At 50.4% G+C, this 26,429-nt stretch overlaps 7 protein-coding genes across 7 annotated transcripts; 3 read left to right on the top strand and 4 right to left on the bottom strand.

Moving 5' to 3' along the window:
• Positions 1-6,284: 6,284 nt before the first annotated feature.
• On the top strand, positions 6,285-7,588 carry NCS54_01491800 (DOMON domain-containing protein; the record flags this gene model as incomplete). The annotated part of the gene is made up of 3 exons (XM_053160039.1): positions 6,285-6,330; positions 6,400-7,172; positions 7,226-7,588. The coding sequence occupies 3 exons, from the start codon at positions 6,285-6,287 to the stop codon at positions 7,586-7,588; spliced, it is 1,182 nt and encodes a 393-aa protein (XP_053016014.1).
• A 113-nt stretch (positions 7,589-7,701) lies between these two features.
• NCS54_01491700 (Hypothetical protein) lies at positions 7,702-8,196 on the bottom strand (the record flags this gene model as incomplete). The annotated part of the gene is made up of 1 exon (XM_053160038.1): positions 7,702-8,196. The coding sequence occupies one exon, from the start codon at positions 8,194-8,196 to the stop codon at positions 7,702-7,704; it is 495 nt and encodes a 164-aa protein (XP_053016013.1).
• A 4,202-nt stretch (positions 8,197-12,398) lies between these two features.
• Positions 12,399-13,520, top strand: NCS54_01491600 (Alcohol dehydrogenase 1; the record flags this gene model as incomplete). The annotated part of the gene is made up of 2 exons (XM_053160037.1): positions 12,399-12,459; positions 12,520-13,520. 2 exons carry the CDS (start codon positions 12,399-12,401, stop codon positions 13,518-13,520), a joined length of 1,062 nt encoding a protein of 353 aa, XP_053016012.1.
• A 3,021-nt stretch (positions 13,521-16,541) lies between these two features.
• NCS54_01491500 (Hypothetical protein) lies at positions 16,542-17,145 on the bottom strand (the record flags this gene model as incomplete). Its single annotated transcript, XM_053160036.1, has 2 exons — positions 16,542-17,018; positions 17,089-17,145. The coding sequence occupies 2 exons, from the start codon at positions 17,143-17,145 to the stop codon at positions 16,542-16,544; spliced, it is 534 nt and encodes a 177-aa protein (XP_053016011.1).
• A 2,499-nt stretch (positions 17,146-19,644) lies between these two features.
• NCS54_01491400 (Hypothetical protein) lies at positions 19,645-21,390 on the bottom strand (the record flags this gene model as incomplete). The annotated part of the gene is made up of 1 exon (XM_053160035.1): positions 19,645-21,390. One exon carries the CDS (start codon positions 21,388-21,390, stop codon positions 19,645-19,647), a length of 1,746 nt encoding a protein of 581 aa, XP_053016010.1.
• A 1,137-nt stretch (positions 21,391-22,527) lies between these two features.
• NCS54_01491300 (Hypothetical protein) lies at positions 22,528-23,934 on the bottom strand (the record flags this gene model as incomplete). Its single annotated transcript, XM_053160034.1, has 1 exon — positions 22,528-23,934. Exon 1 carries the CDS (start codon positions 23,881-23,883, stop codon positions 22,528-22,530), a length of 1,356 nt encoding a protein of 451 aa, XP_053016009.1. The 5' UTR covers positions 23,884-23,934.
• A 548-nt stretch (positions 23,935-24,482) lies between these two features.
• On the top strand, positions 24,483-25,718 carry NCS54_01491200 (Hypothetical protein; the record flags this gene model as incomplete). The annotated part of the gene is made up of 8 exons (XM_053160033.1): positions 24,483-24,506; positions 24,727-24,780; positions 24,842-24,956; positions 25,012-25,027; positions 25,130-25,262; positions 25,320-25,380; positions 25,446-25,603; positions 25,656-25,718. 8 exons carry the CDS (start codon positions 24,483-24,485, stop codon positions 25,716-25,718), a joined length of 624 nt encoding a protein of 207 aa, XP_053016008.1.
• Between the last annotated feature and the right edge of the window lie 711 nt (positions 25,719-26,429).

Genomic DNA, 26,429 nt, shown 5'->3' with positions numbered 1-26,429 from the left:
CTTATGCGGCGGAGAGCCAGGGCTCGTAGGAGGCGGGGTTGTCAGACAGGTATGCTGCGGCGGCGGCAGTAGGTCAGGCCGAAGGGTAGGTAGGGACATATTAGTAGTCTAGGGATAGATAGGATATAGCTGGAGGGAGTGAGAGGTAGCGCGTATCGTATCTATCTGGATGGTATAAAGAATAGTAGATGGAGGAGGCATGAGCTGGAAGGATAACCCCTAGAACTCCCCTTCTTCTATTTGTACGTACGCGTTTCTCATTTCCCGGGGGTGGGAGTGAGGTCCTGGTCTCCGAGCGTGCCGGCCTATGGGGATTTGCTCCACGCATGCATGTTCAGGGTCCGGTAAGTCAGGGCGGCAGCGGCAGCGGCGCCGGTGGATCGGATCGGGGAAAAAAGGGGCACCTATCCCATTTTGCAGTGAAAAAGCAGGTCCCTGTAGGGGTAGAGGTTTCATGTGATTGGCTGGGGCGGCATAGCGGCGAATAGCAGCGTCGGGAGCGACAGGGGACAGGGGCCAGGGTACGCGTTTTCAGTGAAAGAGGGCGCAACAATACAGACAGTAGTAGTAGTAGTAGTAGTAGTAGGGAGATTCCCTATCTCGTCAAGTAGGCGGACGATAATCCGAATCGTCTTCTTGGCTTTGTCTGGACCTTCCCCTACTGTTTTCAGATGTGGAAGCGGTTCCCCGAGGTCATCAGCTTTGATAACACATATAACACCAACCGATTCAAGCTCACATTATTCCAGGCAACAGGAGAGACTTACCTAGGATCGGTCTTCAATGCCGCCTTCGGTTTAATCGACAACGAGAGACGGGAAGGGTTCCAGTTCCTTTCCCAAAGCATTCGGAAATTAGCAGAACAGCAATCGATCCGACAACCAGACGTTATTATCACCGACTTCGACGATTCGATGAGAGCCGCCCTAAACGATCAGTTCCCCGAGGCACAGCAGCAGCTCTGCATCCACCACATCAATTCCAACGTCCTGCTCAGGTCGAAGCAGAAGTGGGTTAAGGATTGCAGCCACGATAGCAGCAGCAGCAGTCTTGATAATCAGCGGGCTATCCTGCGATATCTCCATGGAACCTACATGGCTGTTAGGGCTCAGTGGGTATGCTGCTTCATCCGCAAGTATCGCAACTTCGGCATCCGCGTCACCTCTAGCACAGAAGCAAGCAATAACAACGTCAAGAGCTACCTTCTCAATGGCATGAGCCACCCATATCGGCTGGTTAAGGCGATGCAGGATATGATAAGGGACCAAGAGCGGGACTTCACCCATGCCAGTGCAGAGGACGAGGTACTAACTGCCCGCGAGTATCTCAGCTTAAGCTCTGAGTACCTAGGTGAATTGCGAGCATCGATTTCGTCCAAAGGCCTCGGACTAATCACAAAGTAATATCGGCTAGCAAGGAAAGCGATGCCGACAGGGAAGAACCCGTTCCCTGATCCTCTCGGAGATTGTAGTGAGGACTGCTCAGTATCGGTAGAGCTGGGTATCCCCTATTGCCATAAGATCTACTCGAAGATAGGGTCTGGCACGCCTTTTACTAAGTGGGACGTCCATCCACGGTGGCGGCTGCGAGAGTCAACCTCTCGAGATCCCTATCGACGGATCCTCGACCCCAAGATCGCCACTGCTCTCCGCGGTAGGCCGAAGAATACTACACAGGCTGTTCCGACGCGGCTAGCTATCGTACAAGCAGCCAGTCCAGTATCCAATCCGCCAGTAAGCCAGCAAGCCAACCAGATAGCCAGGCGTCAGGGCGCAGGCGAGGTCGACTACCAGGGAGTCGGAACAAGTCGACGCTTGCTAGACTTGCCCTGGAAGAGAGCCAACGGGCCAGTAGCCGGGCCAGTCCCTCATCCCAGCCCCAGACACGCAGTCAGTCAGCTCCTCTGGGAAATGGAAGAACTACAGGGATACGTACCAGCGGACGGAGGATGCAACCAAGCATCCGGAGGCGAAGGAGTCAGTGGGAGATGGTTAAGAGCGACGGGGAGGTTCTTTCTTGTATAACAATTAGGAAATAAAGGTGTAGATAGCTGCCTTCGAGGGCGTAATAGAGTTGGCCTTGTTCTGTATGGAAAACCAGTCCTTATTTTAACGCCTGTGCAAGACCTGTTCAAGGGGGCTGGCCCGACCTAATTGCTTCTACACTGAAAAGGAGATCTTCTTAGTGAAACTGGTTTCACCGCCTTTGCGGAGATGTATCTAGGGGTCAACGGACATCTAGTGAATCAGATGTTACAAAAGTCATGCCCGTATAGCAATTCCCATCTCGAATGCCAAGGCGCTCCGTAGGTGCCAAGGAAGCGAACAGAACGAAGGGACTGACTTCCCAGCCCTCGTCGTGACTTGCTTGGAGGCTTAAGACCGCTCAGGAGATGGCATCAGGTGTCGTGCTTGACTCCTCCGGTGAGGTCATAGTGATGCCACGATCCTATAGCGCCCGCGGGTTGAGCACAATATCCTTGGGTATTGTAGTTGACGCTCGATCATATGATACGATGAGTCGCTCACAAATCAGTGGCGTGATTTCCACCAAAGCAACCATATGACCTAAGAGTGAGTGAAACATACATCTCGGATGAGTATCACTGACCGAAGTCAGAGTTCAGGCGTCCACGTCGGCTGCCGGCCAAGCCCGAACATCGCTACTGAGTAAGGGCAGCCACATCGGACTGGGCTAGACAAACCAAACGGTGCTGAACAACCCCGCAATGTTCCTAGCTAAGGATAAACGAGCGGGTTGTCCACTGGCCAACACGAGGTCAATCCCTCACCTTCCAGCTCAAAGCTAAAGATCAACGCATCGTCGTCATGACAACGAGCATTTACAGTGAGGCTGCAGCCTTGCAGATCTTGATAGAGGGTACGTCTGCTGTCCCCGGCTAGGTTCCCGAGCTCTAACCCCCCCAGCGAACCTGCGGGTGCTATACCCAATGCACCAAATGGAGGTCGTGACATACAAGGGCGACGACGGCCAGCTCTATGCTTGCGTAGTCGGGGTGCCGAGTCAGCGCGAGTGGTACGTGGGAGAGCTCGAGATTCTACGCAAGGGCGAGCCTGGAGATCCGCCATGGGGTTTCAGGCACTCGCTGGAGAGTGTTTTCCGCAAAACTCAGGAGCTATTGGGGGCTCAACTACAGAGACAAGGTCGCGGGGGGAGTTAAACCTCGACTCTATGTCGGACAATTGACTCCACAGGGATCATTGATGGCACCAATCAATTGATGAGAATTATCTAAAGAACAAAAGAAATTGAACAGCCATGTGTTCGGGCACAGCTATTTAAGCTCATGTTGTTAGGATTGGAATCCTTGATGCGACAAGCTGGATGTGAAACCGGATACACAACCCCAAAGTACGTGCCGCGTTTCATATCCAGTCGCACGAACCTAGTGGTGATATGCGACAACGCGATGCGTGCACGGACGACCCCGTGGCGTGCAGGGACCAGTTTCGGTGTAATTGGAAGAATTACCAGCACGACTGCGTCTAGTAGTAGGGCCGCGCCAGGGTGACCATCTTTGCGTCCGAGGGTACTGCAAGGACTTTTGACTATGTGCCGGGAGATGTCGGCATCGTGCCCCGTAACGTGGGTCATTTTGTCGAGAATATCGACGACGAGCCTGTCGAAATGGTGGAGATTTTCCTTGCAGGCGAGTTCGGGGATATCTCCTTGTTCAAATGGCTTGGCGAGACCGCCCAGAAGCAAGTGGCGGATACCTTGTTTGCAGATGATCCCGCGAACGCAAAAAGGTTTCTAGAAAGAATCAAAAATGCGGACAACAATGTTATTACCAAGCCGGACTTTGAGCGCTCGGAGGGCCAGACCGGGGAGGAGCTATGACATGAGGGCCTACCACAACTTCGCAGAGCTTGCATTGAGACACCAGCCTCATCGCCGCCAGCAGTCGAGAAGCCGGGATAAATAAGAATGTACTCAACTAGGCAGTGTAGGCAGTGAAAGCATAAATAGAGAGCTCACCACAGACGGAAATTAACCTTAATACGCCTAATTACATACAAGTATATATGAAAATCATAAGGACATGGTGTTGTTGAATTGCGCAGTGATGCTGGGTGTGATTGATAAAATCAAGGTTATTATTATTATTGTCATGGTGAGAGCTCCCTAGGGGTTTATATCCCATGCGATTCCATCTAGGACTTTCAACTTTCAATCTAGGACTTTGTGATGTGACCCTGAAGTGAGGGGGAAGCTCCCAATTATTCCAACACTTGACGGATAAACCTTCGCCGCATCCGTTGTCGCCTATGGCTACCTATTGCGATATGCACATCTACGGGAGAATGACGCTCGGTCAAGAGCACATCAAGGCGCTTTACTATCTCGTGGAGCAAAACGGAGGTATCTCATGTGTCGACCAGAACGCTTTTGGATACGTCTTGCCTCTGTAAGGCCCAGAACAACCCTATTAGTCTGCCCAGTTGAGTCAGTCCACTGACACTCAGTCACAGGTTCGATATTGTCTACAGCGCTCGGGCAGGGTGTGCGCCCAAGTTCTCTTGTCCATGTCAGCTGGAGCCACTGCTAGGTGGTGGTTTATGGGAGCCTGATGCTCAAGCCAGTGAAATGCTCGTGACTTGTGGCCAGCGTCTACGACAAAGTTCTGACGGCGCGATGCCCTGTTGGAATAATTGGGAGCTTCCCCCTCACTTCAGGGTCACATCACAAAGTCCTAGATTGAAAGTTGAAAGTCCTAGATGGAATCGCATGGGATATAAACCCCTAGGGAGCTCTCACCATGACAATAATAATAATAACCTTGATTTTATCAATTTACACCCAGCATCACTGCGCAATTCAACAACATGCCCACGTATCTGGACCAAAGCCTGGCTGAGATTTTCCGAGTCATGTCCGAGGTCACTGTCGCCCTCGACCATTACTGCGGCGGTGGAGAAGGGGCTCCAGATTCCCTGGACGTGCTGCTCAATAACTGTGACTGGGCGGCTCATACGACCCTATCACTGCCTCCATACACGCCATTGCCTACGGCAGGTGAAGACAAGGACTTAAACATAGATGCATCATGTACCCTTCGCGAAATATGTTGCGCTTATTGGAGACCCTGGGAAAACAAGAGACTACCAGAGACAGTCAAGCCTCAGGTCTCTTGACTTGGGCCACGGTCATGGGCGCAATTGCTACCAGGTTCACGGAACTTGAGATTCGCTACAGCAGACGCGTTGAGAGGCGTGCGCAGGAAACGGCCTGGGACACTATAAAACCTCGTTTAGAACAGTACCTGTGGTTTAGACCGGTACACGACGCCCTATCTTGCCGTCTATGGCATGGTGCCACGAAAGAAATGCATCATTCTGATGGGGAACCGGCTCCGGAGGCTGGAGGGGAGCATGATTCTCTGCTGGAGGTCGATGAAACAACCCCTGGTTCATGAGACAATATCCGGCCATGGAAATGTTCAGAGGAAACATGTTTAGACCGGAAAAGGCAACACTAAAATCGAGGCTGGCCACGTGTGCTAGGCTCGGTTCTATAATAACCTCGGGCCGCGTAATCGTTTGCCGGTAGAGATGATATGATGATGATGGGCTAGACCACGAATGACATGAGACGGGCAAGCTTTTAGTGGCTAACTGGCTTTGGGGATGCATTGCTCGGGCAGGGGAGTGCACGGCGAGTCGAGCGCCACAACGAATCGACGGCTGGTGGCTTCGTATGTGCCTCAATGCGCAGCGTAGAGCGCCACGGCGTGAGTGCAAGGTCATCGCTAGCAATGTCGAAGCTATACATGGCTGGTTAGAGAGATATAGGGTTCAACAACTGACGAGGGAGTCGCGATGTGGATGCTGTCAATCGATGCCAAGACGGGATCTGAGAACCATGATCCGCAGGGAACGAGAAGGCACGAGACTGAAGGTGGCGGGAGCGTCGCCCGGTCCCCTCGCCATGGGAGTCCAGGGCGTTCTAGAACCTCGTCATCAAAATTGCCATGCCCGTCATTGGACGGAGGTGGCTTTGAGGCTGAGACCTGCCCTGCCCCGTCCCTTTTTTATAGCCCACCATCTTTATCGTGGTGACGTACGCTCGCCTCCAGTGGCTTGGGCTATGGCCGGTTAGTGCTCTGGGGGTGGTTGAAAGAATTGGAATAATTAAGGCGTCTCGGCCGGCTCAATTAAGTTGCACTGCACATTCTGGCTTGGCATTCCTTCGTTTGTTCCCCTTCCTGTCACTTTCCATTATTTTCTATACTCTGTATTTCGCTGTCTCAGCCCTTCTGCGTTATGAAGTCCATCGCTAGAGTAGCCGTCACTTCGATGATGGCATTCCGTAAGTAGAGGCTCACTCTGAATTGCACCGTCAAACACCATCTGACAGACCTCCTTTGTTGTTTTACAGTTACCCAAAGCGCATCAGCGACACCGGCCACCTACTGCACCGGTGACTTCAACGACGTATGCTACGGCTGGGGCGTCCCAGAGTCAACCGCCGTTTCAGGCTCTGGCAGCATCTTCTTTCGCCTCGAAGCTCCCGCCGACTACCAATGGGTCGCCCTCGGAACAGGGAGCGGCATGAGTGGTTCTACCATGTTTGTCCTGTACCAGGATGGCTCCGGAAACGTCACTCTAAGCACGAGGAAGGGACATGGGCATGACATGCCCGAGTACAGCCTGGTGCAAGGTGTCAAGTTGCTCGCGGGAACTGGAGTCTCCAACAAAACCATGATTGCCAATATCCAATGCGATGGGCTTACCAATATGGACTTTTCTGGATCCAACCATTGGATCGGGGCATGGAAGAAGGGTCAATCCTTGGACTCTGCCAACGTTCGCGCCTTCATTGAAGAGCACGACGGCACGGACGAGTTCTCGGTCGACTTTGCCAAAGCCAGCATCAGCGCCGACCAGAACCCCTTCACCAATTCATCGAGCAAGCAGGCCGGCTCTGGCTCTGGCAACAGTGCCGTCTCTGGCGGCGGTGGCGAAGACCACAGTGGGACAATCCATGGCATCATCATGTCGATAGTCTTCCTGATAGGGTTCCCCATCGGGTCCGTGCTGATGCCTTTGATCGGTAAATGGCTTGTTCATGCTGGTTGGCAGATCATCGTCTTTGCAGGCATGTGGGGTGGTTTCGGCATTGGCAAGATTGCCGCCGACAGAAACGGCCAGGTAAGAAAGCCCCGAGGTTTATCACCAAGCGTCACATGCTAACATCTGTGCAGTGGTTCAACGAGCCTCATGTGCAGCTCGGTCTAGCCATCTGTCTCCTCATGATCCTGCAGCCTGTGCTGGGTTGGTTACACCACCGCAACTTTGTCAGGCACCGGAAGCGAACCCCTGTCAGCCACGGACATCTCTGGTACGGGCGAGCGTTGATGATCATTGGCATCATCAACGGAGGCATCGGACTGCAACTGGCCGAAGCCTCTACCGGCCTGATAGTTGCATATGCCGTAGTTGGAGTTGTCGTGTTCTTGTCGTACGTGGCGGGGGCCGTTCGCAAGGAGATGATGCGGCAGAAGGGTAAGAAGGGGATGGAGCAAATCGATTGCAACTCTAGCAGTGCTCTCGAGTTGATGCCATGAGATGTACCAGGCGCGCTGAAAATTAAGACCGTCCCTACCGATGATTCTCTACCCACTCATAACAGAATGTCCTTACTCTCCAAGTCCAATGCAACGATCCTTGGTTTGTTCCCTTAACGAATCTTGCGCTGGCCTCCCAAAGGGTATTGTTCCAGCATAGATGCTGGAACAATGACTCTCCCACGAGGCGCAATCTTCATGCTGTGCTCATCCCTCATCATTGCCCATGTGATCCCCCTTCCTCCCTCAGCGTTGATCTCGTACACCTCCTTGATGCGGTAGGCATAGCCGTAGCCTTCGTAATCCGCATGCTTCTCATTGTATTCTCTGTTCCCCAGGCCGTCTTCGGGGAGCGGCGCGTCATCCAGGGTTCTGGTGACGGCCTTGTCGACGGGGCAGATGTGGGTGATGGCAGAGTGCGGGGCAGTGCGGTAGAACCAGATTCTCCGGATGCCAGCCATGTTGTATTTTCGGAACTCGTAGGTCTTGGTGTCATCGATGATCTGCTGCATGTAGGGATCATTCATGGCCAGGATCATGTCGGTGCGAGAAGGCTTGGGGGGAGATGATGGAGCGGGCGATTTGCTGCTTCTGCCTTTGCCGGTCATGGTGAGCGTTGGAGATGCTTGAAGGATTTCAGATGGTTGTAATTTGCGCGAGTGATTGAATGTTATGAGCTTGCTGTTGATGAGGAGACTGACAGCCAGAGCAGTGATAAGGCAGTGTCAGGCAGAAAAGAAGGCTTAGATCGGATGGGCAATACCCGTTGGCTCCTCCCTTCATTAAACCACCCGAAACTTTCCGGGAGTAGTAGCCACAAGCAATCTTAAGGTCCTTGACCTGTACGTGATACCCCAGTATATGCCCTCCGCTCAGCAGAAGCCCCAAGGAGAGGCCAAGCGCCGCACTTGAAGTGCGGGAGGACTAATTCTAAACCGACCTCTGCTTCTTCTCTCGATTACCAACTCATATATCCTGGTATGATTGCACTGATTTAGGATGCACACCCTTCAAGAATGATGTATTCTTGAACGAGTTGAAAGGCAACAGTTCCTAAGAAGGACCGGATCGCATCAAGATGAGTTGGAAATTTCAATATTTTGAGCCATGACTTGCCTTTCGCCTCGGCCCCTTTCGGTCCAGGCTTCCCGCTTGATGGGTTACGTGTTCAAATTACAAGGCAAAACCAGATATGGCCTTGAAAAACAGAAGCCGAGGAAGAGGAGGCCCCTGAGAAACCCGCCGCCAGCATCTATAGCCAGGATTCAAACGCTAGCTCCGAAGCTGAACTACGAGCATGTAGTCAAGCATTTAGAGGATCAATTTTCCAAGTCTGAGATATCAAATAAGGCGGATTTTATCATACTTGCACCATTGCTTGTCTGACATCTTCCCAGGCAACTCTCTCCATTCATGATCCCGCGAACATATGCCTCGCCGATCAAACGAAACCTCCCATCGATGTGCTTTGCCAGGACGTACGGTACCTTTGCCCTTAATGACATGGACCTCGTATCTACATTCCTTTTCTGAAAGTATGGACCAAGGGCCAATCCCCAGCAGGCCGCCCGCCGTGGAGAACAACCTCCTTCCCTTTAGCATGCCGTTCATCCTCTTCTCAAATTGACGAATCCCGGCTCTTTCCTCCCCGGTAAACTGTATTAGAGCCTCCCCGCACTGTCCATCAATAGCCGGCTGAGTCTCCCATCCGTCCTGGCAGCTCTTCACGCGGTCTGCTCTTGTTCAAGGCCGCCTCCAGACGCGATGCAGAGGGCAAAAAAAGCTGGGGGCCGTACAAGAACCCAAAGTCAGCCTTCTTTTTCCTCTCTGCGTCTGCTAGCCGCGAAAGTTCTGCCCGTTTGATAGTGATTTCAGCTGTGCTCTTCAAGGGAATGTGCGTTTTCTCGAGGTTCGCTATCCCTTCGTTGACTTCTATGTTGATGTTTGCGCCATCTCCTCAGTACCCAGGGGTACGGAAAGTTAGTTCAATGAAGCAATTTCGGCCAAAGCACCATACAAATTATTGGAAGTTATCAATGAATTCCCCGCCAATTCTAGAAGAGATACATGTTATCAACGCCTATGCTGACAGTAGCTTTATCAAAGAAGATCACAGTCGCCGTATACACCCAAATGACCCGACCCGGATAGCTGTTTTTCGGGCCGAAACAGACCGCGGTACCAAATTCGAGCCTTTCCCCGTAGAAACACGCAGCTTTCGCATCAACACACTACCCCCAACGCCGCTGCAGCTATTCCAGTTTTTTCTTCCTATTTCCCTTGTTGAAAAACGGATTCAATAGACCAAGGTCTGGGTTACGTGGCTCAAAGAACATGGCGTTGTTGATAGCTGGAAGCACCCAAAGACGAGAACGGCAAGTCTGAGAGAATGGGAAGGAACCTTAGTTGTAGAAGTAGATGTATGGCTTGGAATACTAATTTATATGGACATACATAAGGAAAGAACGATCAAGAGCCACTGGAGTACCCCCCAGCCGGGTGTTCAACGCCCTGAGCACTCAATCGTCAAGTTCATGCCGTATTGGAAGTTTCAGCTCATCCACCGGCACCTTCGTCCCTTCGACCACAGCAAGACCGATGAGACCGCACCTCTTCCGAATGTATTTCAAGCTGCTGATGAGTGGTCTGATCATATACAAGCCGTGTCCGCAGAGATCTTCGTTCCGGGCTCTCATTTAGCTGTAGATGAGTGTATGATTCGCTACACAGGCCGGTCAAATGAGATAATGCTTGTCAAGGGCAAGCCAGACCCCCTAGGGTTCAAGATCTGGGTTATCGCTCAACAGGGCTTCTTTATCCGGTGGCTATGGCATATCAAGGAAGCAAAATACGGCGCCGTTGGCGTTGAACTTCCCCCGCCGAAGTCATCTACACAAGGCCGGGGAGGGCGAAGAGGCGGTCGAGGCAGGGGTGTAGCCAAGGCCGCAGGGAAGAAGCCTGCCACAGAAGACAAGCCTATCGCCTTGAACTCGACCCAGAGCGTCGTTGTTGCCCTAGCAAATATGCTGCCAAAAGCGACATATCACGTCTTTGTGGATAACCTCTTCTCGTCATCTCCCCTCTTCCGCAGCCTTCGCAAGTATGGCCACGGGGCCACAGGCACGGTTCGCCCTAACTGCGGCATCCATAAGGAGCTACAACAAAATAAGAAGGCTGATGTGGGGGGCAAAACCAGCTACGAGTTTGACCAAGTCAAAGTGATCCCAACCCCTGACAATCAGGTACTAGCCTCAGACACTTTTGATATGTGGAATCCCTACTAATTTATCTATGTGCCGTACTTCTAGGTCAACCAAATAGCTTGGAAAGACAACTGCCTTGTGCTATTCCTGACTACTGTGTTCACGGGCGATGAGCGAGTCGATCGAAAGAGGAAGAGGCCGTCTTCTAAGAAGTCAGAAGCCAAGCCGATACAGCGTTTTTTTGGTGACAAAGCGGTCAAGGTGATAAAGATCCCGATAGTTGCTGCTGCTTACAACGACGAAATGAATCATGTTGATCGGGGTGACCAGTTGAGGTCATATTATGCGTATGATCATCCCCTCCGCCGCGGCCCTTGGCAGGCACTTTGTTGGACCTTCCTTCTTGATGTGGTCCTTATCAATAGCTATATTGCTCAACTACACGGGCCGCAGCCAAATTGGAAGAGATATACGACTCAAAGGGAGTGGCGAGAGTGCATTTACAACGCCTTATTCAACACATATCATGAAGAAAGTCAGTCAAGGGAGGTATCGCGCAGGGGACGAATCCGACCCTGAAATACAGCAAAAAGAGTACCTTCTTGTCCGCCGGAAGATGAGGTCGGATTGCTTTGCTTGTCAGGGCTTTCGGCAAGGCCAAGTGAGGTCAAAAGGCCAAAAAAGGAGGCCATTTGGGGAGGGTGACGGCAATGCGAGGAGGGGGCAGACTGATTACTGGTGTAGCGTGTTGTAAGGTTCCTCTTTGTGACAACGGGAATTGCTGGTACTTCTATCATAATAGAAATCAGGTAAGCAATAAAGTACTCCTTATTTGAAGCATTTTAATTGGACGGAGCCCACTGTCAGTATGAGAATTGAGGCTTGTGGGCACTGAGGAGATGGGGTTCGAGCCGAAGATCGCGTATCTTTGGCGCTCCTTCGACGCATCCTCCCTCACTTGGCGCTTAAGTTCAGGGGCAACGGCATAAGACCTCTCGTCACTTCGTTCCTCAAGGCATATCGTCCGCCGCTTATTGCGGGGCATACCTTCCATTCGGTTTGCATTTCTCCATGGTACCTAAGGCAACATTATACCTGTCCGCTATGTGTATCATACTTCACGCCACAAGACTGTGTACACGTCAGAACAGAGCAATGAAAAGCGTAACACGTAAGGGTTCTTCAATACTGAGTAATCATGACTTCACGTTTGTTCCCCGGTGATTTACAACCATTCGTGTTGACCCCACCCATTTTGCGTCGGGGACCTTGCGTGGGGTGCCTGATACTGACGCTGTAACCGAGCACACACATGATGAGTTGAGTGAGGCACTCTGTCACCTGAGCCGCCTGCACTAGCTTTCGTGGCTCAACTCAAATCCAGCAAGCAGACTCCATATCACATGTTGAAAGTCAAATTGCTCGACTCTTGACTTCGTGGCTGGTCGTCAATCTTATGATAGCTTGCGTTTTCATTCAAGCTGCGTAACTCCATGAAACTCGCTGCTGAGTTCCGTGGGTCCTGGTCTTATTAAAAGTAGTAAGTCGTCTCGACTTTCCCTCGGTTCACCTCTGCTGAGTTTTTATTCCCGGATACACTACCAACTATGCCTATTACTGAAATCCCAAAGGAGCAATGCGCGCAAGTACTCGAAAAGCCCGGAGGGCGTATGTGTTCCTCCTTTCTATTTCTAACTCGGTACGCGAGTCACTAATATCGATTAATAGTGGTGATTCATAAGAAAATCCCGGTGCACATGCCAGGCCCTGATGAGGTCTTGGTTAATGTGAAGTACTCGGGCGTCTGTCACACCGATTTACACGCCATGATGGGCGATTGGCCGCTGAAGAGGAAAATACCTCTAGTTGGTGGTCACGAAGGCGCTGGTGTCGTGGTCGCCAAGGGTGAGCTTGTCAAGAACTTAGAGATTGGTGACCACGCCGGGATCAAGTGGCTGAATGGCTCTTGCCTCCACTGCACTTTCTGCTTGCAAGGCGACGAGCAGCTGTGTCCTCAGGCTCTCCTCTCCGGCTACACCGTCGACGGCACTTTCCAGAAATATGCTATTGCCAAGGCGGCACATATCACCCGCATCCCTAGCGAGTGTAGCTTGGAAGACGTTTCCCCGATCCTCTGCGCAGGACTCACTGTCTACAAGGGGCTCAAGGAATCTGGTGTCCGCGCGGGGCAATACGTTGCTATAGTTGGCGCAGGTGGTGGCCTCGGATGCTTCGCTCTACAGTACGCTAAGGCCATGGGTATCCACAGCATCGCCATCGACGCAGGCAACGACAAATCCAAAGCATGCAAAGATCTGGGCGCAGCGGCGTTCGTCGACTTCCAAAAGTCCTCGGATATTGCCGCGGATGTTAGGGCTGCGGTCCCAGACGGGTTCGGACCCCACGCTGTCCTCGTGCTCGCAACCCACGAACAGCCATTCCAGCAGGCGTACAACTATGTTAGATCGCACGGCAGCGTCGTGTGTATTGGTATGCCGGGCCATGCACATCTTAAAGCACCAATCTTTGACACTGTCGTTCGCATGGTCAACATCAAAGGCAGTTATGTGGGGAACCGTCAGGACGCGGCCGAGGCTATTGAATTCTTCCGACTTGGCCTAATTAAAGCGCCGCACAAGCTTGTTGGTTTGAGTCAGCTACAGGATGTATATGATATGATGCTTAAGGATGAGGTTGTGGGTCGGTATGTGGTTGATACAAGCAAGTGATATTGGTTTCAAAGTTGTGTCATGGCAGTATGGCTGGTCAAGTTGAGAGAGATAGCATTAAATCACCATACTGACTACAGTTTGGCTGGAAGATCGTTCTACTTTATGTACGGTAGTGCTGATATGAATATTACCAATCCTCATCCCTGCTAGAACCTGACAGCCTCCAAGCCGTGGCTTGTCTTATCAAGTGAGGTTGTTGCCCTCTGCGCGATTGGAGACATCTGGTCCGAATAAAATTATATCTGGTTGGCTTGTGTTCATCCTTCGATTAACTTCTAGATCGGGATCTGTTGTAGCCCGAGAACTAAGTTAAAGGACAGCTCTTTACGGTTTCCGTCCTCTTTGCTTTTCCATTTTCCTTTGCTTTAAGATACTCCGATGCGTCGTTCAGCCAGGTTGTCAATATGGTCGTTGTGATTGTTATGGCAGCTCTCTAAAGCTGATCTTGGCGTATCTCTCTACTTCTGCCCATCCTCAGAGCTAATCTTCCAAGCACCAATACCGGGACGTCATAGGGCAAAAAGATTCGGCATTGATCGCAATCGTAGCAACCAGCTAGGTGCACCGGCTCCCTTATGGAGTTTACATGGGGCTAAGCCCCTAATAGTTATGATCCACCGCCCTCAGAACATTTATCATTTGTTACAATACCAGCTTTCGCCGGACCACAAATAATTCGCCTAAAATGCGGTAATAAGCTGCCAGGGACCGAAAGTAGCTGTCAAAAATTGCGATTTTCAGACAAAGCAGGTAAACATAAAGGTGCGCGGAGGAAAGGCTGTACTAAGTATGCTATCTACTGGCGAGATGATTGATTCTCCATCCTATCTTTGTCTCCATCTTGTTAAAACTGCCAGACAGCCCGTTTTCAACGGTTTCCAGCTTCGGGCATTAGACCCCATTTCATCTCTCCAGGATTGGCGGGAGCATACGATTTATACTTATGCCGCAGATTCTGTAATATCCACAGTGATTATCGTAGAATCCAAATGTCCAGACAGAGTTGCAATATTGAATTTCAAGGCATACGCGGAATATTGTGATTCAGTAAAGCTCAGGAGTAGCTTTATTAAAATTGATTGGGTGCACCAGGGAACGGTTAAACAGAACTTCCTGACAAGTTACCAGAGAACAGAAAGTGAGCGAATGAGATCGGGCAGAGATGATATTATCCCTCCCCAACTCACCGTTTAGCCACTGGAAGAATGGCGCCAAGCCACCCAAATAATCAACTGTCGCGCCATACCTCAGTATGAAATCACGATGATGTAAAATCCCCGAAGCAGTTCCGTGGCCACGTAATGACAAAATAAGTGATAGTAGATATAGGTTTACGGAATAACCCTGTCTTGTGGTAATTCTCTCTCTCCTCGTTTATACCACAGGCGGAAAACCACAGGCGGCTATTTATGGACAATGTCAGCGAGTGAGTAGAGACTAACCCAATGTCTAATTCCGGTCACCTCGAAACGTCAAGGTTGTTGAATGAAGTTGCGTCAGAAAGGCTCGAAAGGCATACAACACAGAGCGGCTTCATTCGCGACGCCATCATCGGTCTTGCCGATGGCCTAACAGTACCCTTCGCAGTGACTGCTGGCTTGTCTTCGTGGGTTCATTTTCTACCCGATATGATTTAGAGCTAACGAAGACCAGAATTGGGTCAACAAAGCTCGTCATTCTTGGCGGACTGGCAGAATTATTTGCCGGGTCTATAAGTATGGGTTTGGGAGCTTATCTTGCCACAGTTACGGATGCCCATCACTTTCGAGTAGAGGAAGCTCGTGAGCAGCGTCAGGTAACAGGGACTCCGCAACTCGAAGGAGAAATATTGGTAGAGATCTTCACAAAGTATGGCCTCAGCAGAGAAGAAATATTACCCATCCTCCAGAGTTTCAGGCAGAATCCAGAATCATGGGTCAATGTGAGTACTCCGATCTCTCGATACAGCGCCAAGCTGAAAGTATATAGTTCATGATGGACTTTGAGCTGAAGCTTGAGCGACCCAGCTGGTCTCGACCATGGATCTCAGCATTTACAATGGGATTAGCATATTTCGTAGGTTAGTACATCAAGTTGCTGATTCCAATTGATGTTAATGAAACATCGAAAGGCGGGCTGATCCCCATGCTGCCCTACTTCGTGGTCGAGCATATCAATACTGCACTAATCACATCAATTGCAATCACAGCTGTTATGCTGTCCATATTCGGATATGTCAAATCTGTGGTTACTGGAGTCGGCTATTATCCTGCCCTCTACGGATCTCTAGAGACACTGTTTGTTGGAGGCGTTGCCGCTGGGGTTAGTTATGGTATTGTATGGGCTGTAAATGAAGGTTTTGAAATAAAATGAATAAGAGGGGCAGGCTATGACTGGGTTTAAGAAGACTATTGAGTTACGCGTCACATTAAGGACCTGATTCAATCTATATCTTTTTACGGCTAGCACGCTACGAGTGATGTAACAGGAACTGAAGATGGTAATTCTTCCACCCATCACATCTATTGTTGGCACCGCAAGGCCCGCCGGACCCAGACCGTCCCCTCCTCGACCCTCTAATATCGCTGTCGGCACTTCATCCTCTTCATTGCTATCCCTTCGACCGTGCGAACGCTCCCTAATTTAACTTGCTCCATTGTTAGAACACTATCAGAAACTTATTCTTCGGGCTGAGATAGTCACCAGTGCAGATCCATACTGATACAGATATAGCCTTAAGGCCAGGGCTTATTGGGTTAGTACCCTACGAGTGACAGGTGGGGAGTCTTCGCGCAGTCAAAAGGGTGAATCCCCGGGTAGTATCGGCTGTTAGAATGCTTGTTCCTAGTTGTTATTGGATTGACGACTTAGATGCGAATGTATTATCTAGTTATTTATCTGAGTGGTTTTCCATTCCCACTAGATCAGATGCGTGTAGTGGCGCCGATATATAACGCCATGGCCAGCAACAACGGCCTTGGGCCATTCAAGCCCGTGGTAGTGTTGACGTCAATGTGACCTTTTCTACTGGTTGAAATTTTAGTTGGCTGTATTGCTTGCCTCAGCCTTCTGCGGGTGCAAGAAGCAGCTGAGCCAAGAGAGGGCCTCATTGCTGGCGTCGGGGACGGTGGTAGCAGCAGCCTTTCCGTGGGCGGCAAGGCCTGCTTGCTCGTTCTTCTTATACTCGGAGTTATAAACCTGGAGAACGTGGTCTTTACCCTCGAGGCCTTTGTGGTATGATAGGAGGATAAGGCCCTTAGTGTCTTTGTACAGCTCCTCGGTTGGCTTCTTAATAGTAGGGAACCGCTTGTCGACGTACTGGAGGATATTGTCGCCTAAGGAATCGACCTTCTGGATGTAAGACAAGAGGTGTTGGTAGGGCTTCTGGAACCAAGCCATGACGGGAGCGGCGAAAGTCTGGTAAGCGGCGTCGCCGAATTGGAGGGACCTCTGGCCGTATTTGCCAGACTTGAAAATATGAACGCCGTCGCTGATGACCGGGTAGCTGAGCAGATGCTATCGGGAGATTAGCACCAGAATAAGGCAGTGTATAGTAGTGTAAGTGTAGTAGGAGCTGTATATTTACCTGGAGGAAAGCCGAGCAGTGAGCAGGTCTCGCGTTATCGTTGAGCTGAGAAGACATTGTGCCGGATGTGTATCAACGAATAATCGATGCAAGCGAGAATGATATAAAGTAGTACAGCAATAACAAGTTGGGCGAGTCGCGGCAGCTATCGGATTAATATGATGACAGCATGACAAGCAGAGAGGATGGGGGGTAGATATGGCACTAAATACCAGGTACCGTTAGATCGCAAAGGGACCCTGAAGTGGGAGAGGCAGAGCGATGGGTGGAAAGTTTGTAGATCGCAGGAGGCACAAGAAGACATGAGAATGGAGTGCCAGTAGTGAAGGGGTCCAGAACAGGCTAAGGCGGGGGCGAGGGGTGAGACAAAAGAACCCTGACCGGATGCGAAGGAAGTGATATGAACGAGGAGGTGTGGTAGGACCACAAGCAGGCCCAGTCGCAGGGTGAGTGTGGTCATTAACGTTGTCCGTCCTCGAGAATTTACTATCCCGGAATTTAGCGTAAAGTTATGCAAGGGTCTGACTCTCTACAGGTAGATAGAGAAAATACCTAAAGCCCGTAAGGTAACCCACATGTTGCGCGTGTCTGGAATTTGATGTTAAAAATTTGCCGTAGCTTGTCTACCATTGCAACCTACCTTATTATATCAGACATGGCAGCTACCATGTGCGCCGGCATGTGCGGGCACTTTAGCACGTTTTGTTTCCGGCTTTTTTGGGTGAGCGGGCACTTGACCTTGATTGCTGGGTTTGTATCTGTGAGTGCCCCTCTGCTGTCTGTTTTGAACTATTTATTCCTGGAGCCGAGTCTCCCTGATAATTTAGATTGCTTAGAGTTGAATGCCCCTTTTCTTGCGTTTTCCTCCTACTTCAATCTCCTCTTGCCGCATCATCCTCTCCAAGCGCCAAACGCTCACCACTACTCTGCCTATTTTGCCTGTAATTGTTTGTGGGGACGTACAGTATCCCATGTTTTCATCCGACTGCCAGGCCTGGCCGGTTATGATAACACCAGCAAGGCACGTTGAACATCTCTACGTCGTGATGCACAAGCCATTGATTTCTACGGCTAAATTTAGGGGGTGCTGCGAATCTGGAGCTTCTCATTGGTTCGGTAGCTTAATCAAGTGAGCTGACAAGGTTAGGATTGCAATAAGCTTCCGCCAGAGAAACAACCTTCATGCAATCTCAACTCAGAATATCATCAGTATTGAGTCAGAGTTATTGGGAAGATTTAAGTGCAAGAGTTAAATCACGATGTCGCTTTAGCGCACGCAATGAGCGTTAAACTTTTTCCCTTCTCCAGTAAACGTTATCCGAGACGATGAGAACTAACTAGAACAATTGGCGGACAGCTAAATGCTCTACGAATACAACCACTCTCATCAAAGATTATGCCATAGGGACACCTAACCAGAGAACAACAGACTGTCAAAGAGTAGAAGCCACTGGAAAAGCCAGTATTTGCGAATCCCCGACAAGTTGCGTTATTATGGCTCGCGTCTTGCGGACCGGAGTCAGAATATGCCAACCTCTGATGCTACAGGACCTGTCGCGTCCAAATCCACATTGGAGTGGAGCTTGGAAATCAGATCACGGGTGCGGTTGTCATTTATGACTTGCATGTCGTCATCAATTCGTAAGCCAACATGGTTGTGTTGGTGTCTTGGAGATTTTGGTGGGTTTTCAGACTTAGATGCCATGTCAGACAACTGGCTCCACAGGGATCATTGATGGCACCAATCAATTGATGAGAATTATCTAAAGAACAAAAGAAATTGAACAGCCATGTGTTCGGGCACAGCTATTTAAGCTCATGTCGTTAGGATTGGAATCCTTGATGCGACAAGCTGGATGTGAAACAGGATACACAACCCCAAAGTACGGGCCGCGTTTCATATCCAGTCGCACGAGCCTAGTGGTGATATGCGACAGGATGTGGATGGTGTAAATATGTGCAGGTCAGCAGCGTCGATCTTGTTCCTGGTTTGGCTACGTTCTACTAATAAACCCCTGACACTAAGCCGCAGCGGGCCAGTTGCAACACCGCTGCGGGGTACCGTATCGACTCGACAAATTGACAAAACCTGGTGGGTCCTGGCACCCCTGCTTCATGCAAGTTCTATTCCTCATATAGTTAGTATGAGAATCAGAGCACAACGTCAGCTCATCTCCCCCTCTTCCTTGATTTTGGCAAATTCCTCGCGTCACGGCCGCCGGCATGCCCCAATCGAGGCCATCGCCGGTGTGCGGCTTCATTGATATCGTCTGTATGTGCAGAAGTGAGGGCATTCCCAACGGAAGCTAACCAGGGCCAAATATACGTCACCCACGACTTTGAATACGCCGAACCCTTCGAGATCAGACAGACCTGCCGCCTCGAGTACAGGCAGCCCTCCTCGCCCGGTCAAAATACAGGGATTTCCCTAGCAAAAGAAGGCCATTACTACGGTCGGGTTAGGGTGCGAAGTAGTCAGGCTGCCGACGATGTCTTGAGCCGGGGAAAGGTGTGTTTTTGCAAGGTCGATAGAGACGACGAAGGACAAGTCAATAGCTAAGGTACAACTACAATACATGATTCAGGCTCTTCCTCCACTGTAATCGGGGCCTCGGCAGTAGTCCCGTCGGTATATTTCCTCATCAGCCGTCTCACAATGTCATCCTTATTCCCACCCACCAAAAGTCCAAGCCCCTTGGCCATTGTCTTCAGCTGTTCCTTCTTTAGCTGCATGAGACCAATATAAAGGTCCTCTGGGGTGTTGTCTTCGTCTCCAGCTAATATAAGCTCCTCAAAGTCCGTGAGGGTATTCACAACTTCTTCCTCCTTGACGATAACCTCCTCAGCAGTCTCCCAACCCGTAAAATCGATCTCGTCGATGTCTTTGATGTGTATGAGGTGGTCCTGGCTCCCGTCGGGTCTCACACTAATACCGCAGGTTGTGAATGACTTGGCAATCATCTCAGGGCGTTGGGCAAGTCGTTGGATAGCCCGTGAGACGACCCATGTTGTCATTATCCTCTTATCCTTGACGGACCACTCTGTCTGCCCTTGGGCCTCCTTATTCATCATGTAAATAAGGGTTTCTTCTCGTAGCAAGTCCTTCAATGGTCTGTTGATGGACACGTCAAGCGGTTGAAGCTGACCGGTACAGCCCGGCGGGATAAGCGCCCTCGTCACCTTCTGTTGCCGTAGCTGGTCTGTGACTTTGTCAGTCTTGTGAAATGTGGCGACGTCCATTACGAGAAGGAAGTCTCGTGTTTTCGCCTGTACGTCCGCTAATTCGTCCTTGATCCAGTCATAAAATAAGTCCTCATTGTTGTACGCTGTCTCATTGTACGCGACAGTCACGTCTGGTGCGTAAAGATGGCCCTCATCTGCGAAAATCCTGCCTTTTGGACCAGCGGTGCCGTGGAAGATGATCTTGGGCTTTAGTCGGAAAGACCCGTCGGCGAAGATATATATGATCAGGGTAGCCTGTCTCTTGCTCCACCCGCTACGGTCGGTCTTGCCGGCCACGGTTTTTGCCCCACGTAATTCCCACGTACTTCCATCGAGATATTCAAATGGAATCGGGGTCTCATCGACGTTTAAAGTCCATTTCTTCTCAAAGCGACGAACGGGCGAGTCAAGGATATAATTTATAGTCATTTTGGGTGACTGGTCGTGGCGCAATTGCAGTGTATTAGTGTTATTGGATACCCGGCGGATAAAGCGGAGGAAGTTATTCGTGATAGCCTTGTATTCCTCGGGGCGACGACTTGACTCCTTGGTGATCCGACGCTTGACGATGCCTCGCCGCCGCTTAAAGCCCAGCCACCAACCATTTGAGAATGTGAATACCTTCACTGACTGAGGGTATTTATCCTCCCAGATAATCTGGGCCTGTCTCCTGAACCATCCAGTCGTCACGATAAGCTTCTTGTCCCAGGCCTCTAGAAACCGCCGGAAAAGCTCGTCCTCGAGGTCCGGCCAGTGGGGGGAATATCTTCGTTTCTTGATGTCAAGGATGGCCTCCTTATCCCGCTTCCAACGGTATATTGTAAACTCAGGAATCAGGAACTGGACTGCGGCTTCTCTGGCTAGTGGATGACGATAACCATTGATAGAAAAGTAGTGATCTGGATCGTATATCCTATGATGCTCTAGGAACATAAGGACCTCGACTTTCTTGCGTGGTGAGTATGTATTCTCACGGCGTTGCAGGGGCTTTGGAGGAGTATATTTCCGATGGGACAGCGGCTTCTTCTTTGGTCCTAATTTCCGGGGCGTAATATTGACTGACCGCTCCACAAGTGTCATTTTTACCAAAAAACGGGGTCATGATAGCTTCACATCGGATGAAAAAACAGGTGATTTACGTTGGAAGGGGGAAAATCCCTCAACATTGCAAAACCCTTGTCTGATATTGCGGGGAAGAGCCTCGAGAGTTCGTTATCACATACTAACTATATGAGGAATAGAACTTGCATGAAGCAGGGGTGCCAGGACCCACCAGGTTTTGTCAATTTGTCGAGTCGATACGGTATTGCGGTGAGCCAACATGCTAGGGTATGTATAATTCATTAGGATTTTATGTTTAACGCGCATGATACGCGAGTTGTTGCATATGCCTCTACCCAGATTGTCACAAGAGTGCATCACAAGAGTCAGAGTGGTGTTACAGATCTGTTGCAGGTCCGGCAGGTCTCGTATCACAGCCTCGTCTCGTCGAATATAATGAGGACGAGGAAGGACGAAGACGAAGGGACAGAGTTGAATCAATCACTAATCTATTCTCCGTCTTAAGATTATCATTCATCTTGACTTACCACCCTCGTATCCGACACTTTCCGCTCTGCCTCAGGACAACTAATAACTCCAATGTCCCAAGATGCCTCTTCTAATTTCTAAAAAATTAACACTATCCCTTCAATTGTGATAAGCCTCCCGGATGTAACACGCCCCACATAACTCTGTCCCATGACTAGTACATCAGAGAAACCTCGCGACGCGTCATCAATCATTATCAACGCGAAGTCGCACTTTGTAACAAGAAGAATTGCTGGGACAAAGACCACGGGCTAATTTACGTTAGAATAGATGTATCTTTTATGCTCACATTTTAATTGGTCAGACACCCCTGTAGTGACCTGGCGGGAGGCTTATCACAATTGAAGGGATAATAACGTCCTTCATTCCATTTAATAAAAACCCTAATTGAATTCAACCCAAGCTATATGCACCGCGCAGGATTCTCAAAAACTCCTTCCATGACAATCTTCATTGGCGTGTCTACCCAGTAGAAGGGACTGACGATGGTTTCAAAAATCACCAACAGGAATGATCCATCGAAAAGAAATAAAGCCATAACATGTTCAAAGAGCCTCAAAGTTCCGCAATATAACAAGGTACTTCAATCACCGAAAAAAAAAAAAAAGTGAAACATATCCTGCAAAATCATGCGCCGTGTTCCGTGCGCTTGAACCTCCTCCATTCAGGTATCCAAGGATTCTCGCTCGGTGTTAGAGGAGGGATATAGTACGTGATGGGATGCCTAACACTCTCGCCTTCTCGGTCCAGCCTTTCAGTAGCATATGCAGAAGGAAAACCAATCCTAGATTTTCCACCACCGGCAAAGAAAATCATCTTCTCGCGGTCATGCCTCTCATATAAGGCGTCAAGGTGTAGCTTTGTCAAATTTGCCGTCTTGCTGGTACAGTGATCGAGAATTGACCGAAATGTTCCTGTACGTAGAATCATACTCTCCAGGGACAGCTCGCGGACTCTTGTCCGCTTAACAAAGTCAAGTAAGTCCATCTCCCTAGCAGAGATCCCGCAAAGTCTGCAATGCTGTAGGATGGGCAACCTGTCCAGTTCGACTACGCGCTGTAGAATTTTTTCGCAACAGAAGCGACTGGTCAAATCCGAATAACCCGTCGGGATCCGGAGATAATCTATTTCCAGGTTCTCAAGTCGGCTACACAGCCGGAGGAGCCTTGAAAGACCGACAAAGTTGTTCTCATCTTCAGCTTCTGCTTGTACCTCGGCTGCATTCCGCCTCGGGGGTTGCCCCTCGTCATGCTCATCCTCGTGTATGTCTTTGTGAAACCTGAAAACTCGAGTGGAGATGCTTATTGATAGTGACCTTAAAGTTGCAAAGGACTCGGCAAACCCGGAATCATTCCAGTCGATGACGTTGAGTTGCTCGCAGGCCAGGCTGCAGTGCTGCATATCCGGTTCGTTGAAGACGTTGAGGCTCTCGATTCGCAAGGTACTTGCAGCCAATGCACGTAAAGCCGTGTCAAATGTGTAGATTGTGCAGAGCCACACACTCTTCCGTAAGGGGATCAAAGGTCTTGCATCGGCAGGTAAAGTTGTTTCTTTGTCGTTACGGGCGATGGCTACCCTCAGCGTGAGCGACGGAAGACTTCCATTCTTGCGGTATTTTGCAAGCCCGTTAAACGCTTGGCTAAGTAGATTTATTTCCTGCCTCCTCCTTATTTCCTCCTTTTGCCCATCGCTTCGCGTTCTCGGTTTCCTTCGTGTTTTAGATTCGTTGGCAATACCAATGAGGTATAGTTCCTGGACTAGAGATCGAAGACCCCCGGCCTGAATACCCTGAGCGAATATCCGTAGAGCATCAGCTGTAACGTCGACGTTTTTGGAACGAAAGAAAGTCTTGAAATGATACTGTGAGGATTTCAGGGCAAGAGATTTGCAGCTTAGGCGGAGATTGCAAATATCGTCCAGGTCAAGCAGATTGACAAAGCATTCGATAACGAGTTCTGGGCAGCTTTCCAGACTTAATGGCATGTTGCAAAGTTGCAAATGCACATCAAGCTGGGGTGAGTGAGATGATGGCGGTCAGGTCCTCTTGATCCTTGAGCTGAGCATGTGGACCAGGTTAAAAAGAAGCAAGGTCTGCACGTGATGTCAGCGGCTGCACGCCATGTCTCGACTTCGGCGCCGCACGCCAAGCCGGCAAAACGGCACGGCCTTGACGCTTAGCAGATACAGGTTAAGAGCAAGTTCGGCGAATCGGTGAAGAGTGGCTGGAAGGAAAGCGTAGCGACACGGGTACAGGGGCGTCGCTGACGTAGATCTAGAACCTTATCCCCACCGAAACAAGTGGTGGGCCCTTAACTCTATTCCCCAATCAGGCAGCCATAACGGTCTTGCAGCAAGGATTTAGAGGAGTAACTTGTAGAAACTTGAGTTATAAAGTCCTTCAGAGCCAGATGCTGGATTGGACTCCGATTAGCTGGGGTCTCGGTCAGGGACATCGTAACGCATAAATTGAGCGGGCGGGGCGTCTTATGCCTCGGCCCCGTTAAATCCATGACCATCTGTTGTCAGACAGCGCGCCCTCACTAGGTAACTGATGATGAAAGATGATTTTTGGGATGATCATCATGTGTATTGATGAGGCTCCTTGTGTTCGTCCTCCTTGTTCTTCGTTCTCCCTCGTTGTCTTTGTATCTGAGGGGCCAAGGCCAAGATACTAGACCTGCTGATCCTGCAACAGATCTGTAGCGCTATTCTGACAATTAAGGTATCATGGGGTGACATCTTCCCTTGAGGTGGCTGCCTGTGTAACATCATCATGCATGCCACTTCTCCAACAGGACTCGCCCAGCAGGAGTTAACATAGTCAAGAAGGGCAGAGGATTGGTCCGACCCAACACCCGCAAATCCACGACCAAGGTTACCGTACGATCCAATAAGTCCTCATGTGGCGAAGAGACAGCTGCTAACACGCTCGTCCGAGCAGAAGAAGAAGCAGACGAAAACGGCCCCTCCCATCGGCTTGGTGCGTGACTTCCCATGCCGCCCCTGCGTCACACTCGCCACCAAGGCCCCCGGCCATGAATGTGCCTCCCAAGACAGTATGTTGGGTTGCCCCAGGGTCATACACCTGCTACGCTGACATGCACGGAATAGATAACGTACATGATAAGTGAGTCGATCAAACAAGCGAGCCGATCGCTTTAGTATTTTCTAGCAGAGAGCACATATAAAAAGTACCTAGAAATTGTTAAGCAGCACTAACAATTTTTAGGTACTTTACCCCGCTATGCCCAGTCAAAAAGTACCAAAGTGATCGGCTCGCTTGTTTGATCGACTCGCTTATCATGTACGTTACTGGTGCCGCGTGCTGGGACTGCGCAAAGAACGGTCACACCTGCAGGCCGGTAAGGCATATCTGCTTGCTCTCAGGTGTCGAGCCACTGACAAAGCTGCATCTCTAGGTCCCGGTTGGTGCTCTTGCTGCTGTGCGCGCCTTTTGGGAGCTGAATCGGCAGCTCAAGCGTGCGAATTCCGGTCCAGACGATGCCTGGCGGACTCCGCCAGGCGGACTGCTGCACAGCGCGCAGCACAACAATTACGAGCTTGCGGTAGTGGTGCGGCTCTTCCTGCCGCTCCAGGACCAGCTTCCGCTTTGGCTTTGTTCGGCGAGATAGCTGAGAGAAGCCCCGAGGAGCGAAAGATCATGGCGCTGGAGACTATCGCTGAGGCTGCTCGGCTCTGGATTGTGAGCGGGATCAACTCGTCAGATACATTTCCACTACTAACTCGATGCTCAGCAGCTCAATAAGCCGGACGAAGAGGACGAGGAGGACGAGGAAGAGATGGAAGAGGACAATTGAGCGTTGGTGTTGCCCAGTTCGACCGCCATGGTGGCGGCCGATGTCTGTAGGACGTGATAGAAATCTGCTTTGCTGGTCCGCTGCGGTCCCGGTGCTTTGATTACATTTTCCGTAACGCGAAAAAAATCCAAGAATCTACGCTGAGGTACACGGAGCAATGTACTGCGGGGTGGGTTGCCCATCTCGCTAACCCGTTTCGTCTCTCTCTTGCGGTGGTTTTCGGGGTTTTGCACCAGTGACCCCCATCTCCTGAGTGCGTGAAGCCCTCCAATGCGGTAACGACAAGGGTATCAGGCCAATCAGAGTTCTCGTTAAAAGCGATACCTCACTCTCGCCTATCTTTCGCCCAAGGTTTAGGTAGACGTATGGTAAGACCTTAACAGTCACGCTCCCTGAAGTCCCCTATAAAGGGCGCTAGCTGTTAAAGGCATAACATTGGGGCAGGGTACGCCTTGGGGGCTTCACGCACTCAGGAGATAGTCTGCCTTCTAGTCCGGCATTTCCCGTCCAGACTAGAGCCCCCACAATTATAAGCACATCAATCGTTGGCAGTAATTTCAACGCCTACAGGCCTCGGAAACACTACAATCCTGGCTAATGTGGGGAACGTAGCGCTCATTGGAAGTCGAACGGATTAGTTGCACCATGCACGCGCGGTGACGAAAGCAACCTGTACGTGGACGAGGATGCCATTAGTACTGCGGTGTTGGT

The sequence above is a fragment of the Fusarium falciforme genome, chromosome 13 (assembly GCF_026873545.1).
Source record: "Fusarium falciforme chromosome 13, complete sequence".
Lineage (NCBI taxonomy): Eukaryota > Fungi > Ascomycota > Sordariomycetes > Hypocreales > Nectriaceae > Fusarium > Fusarium falciforme.
This window is presented reverse-complemented; position numbering and strand designations above follow the sequence as displayed.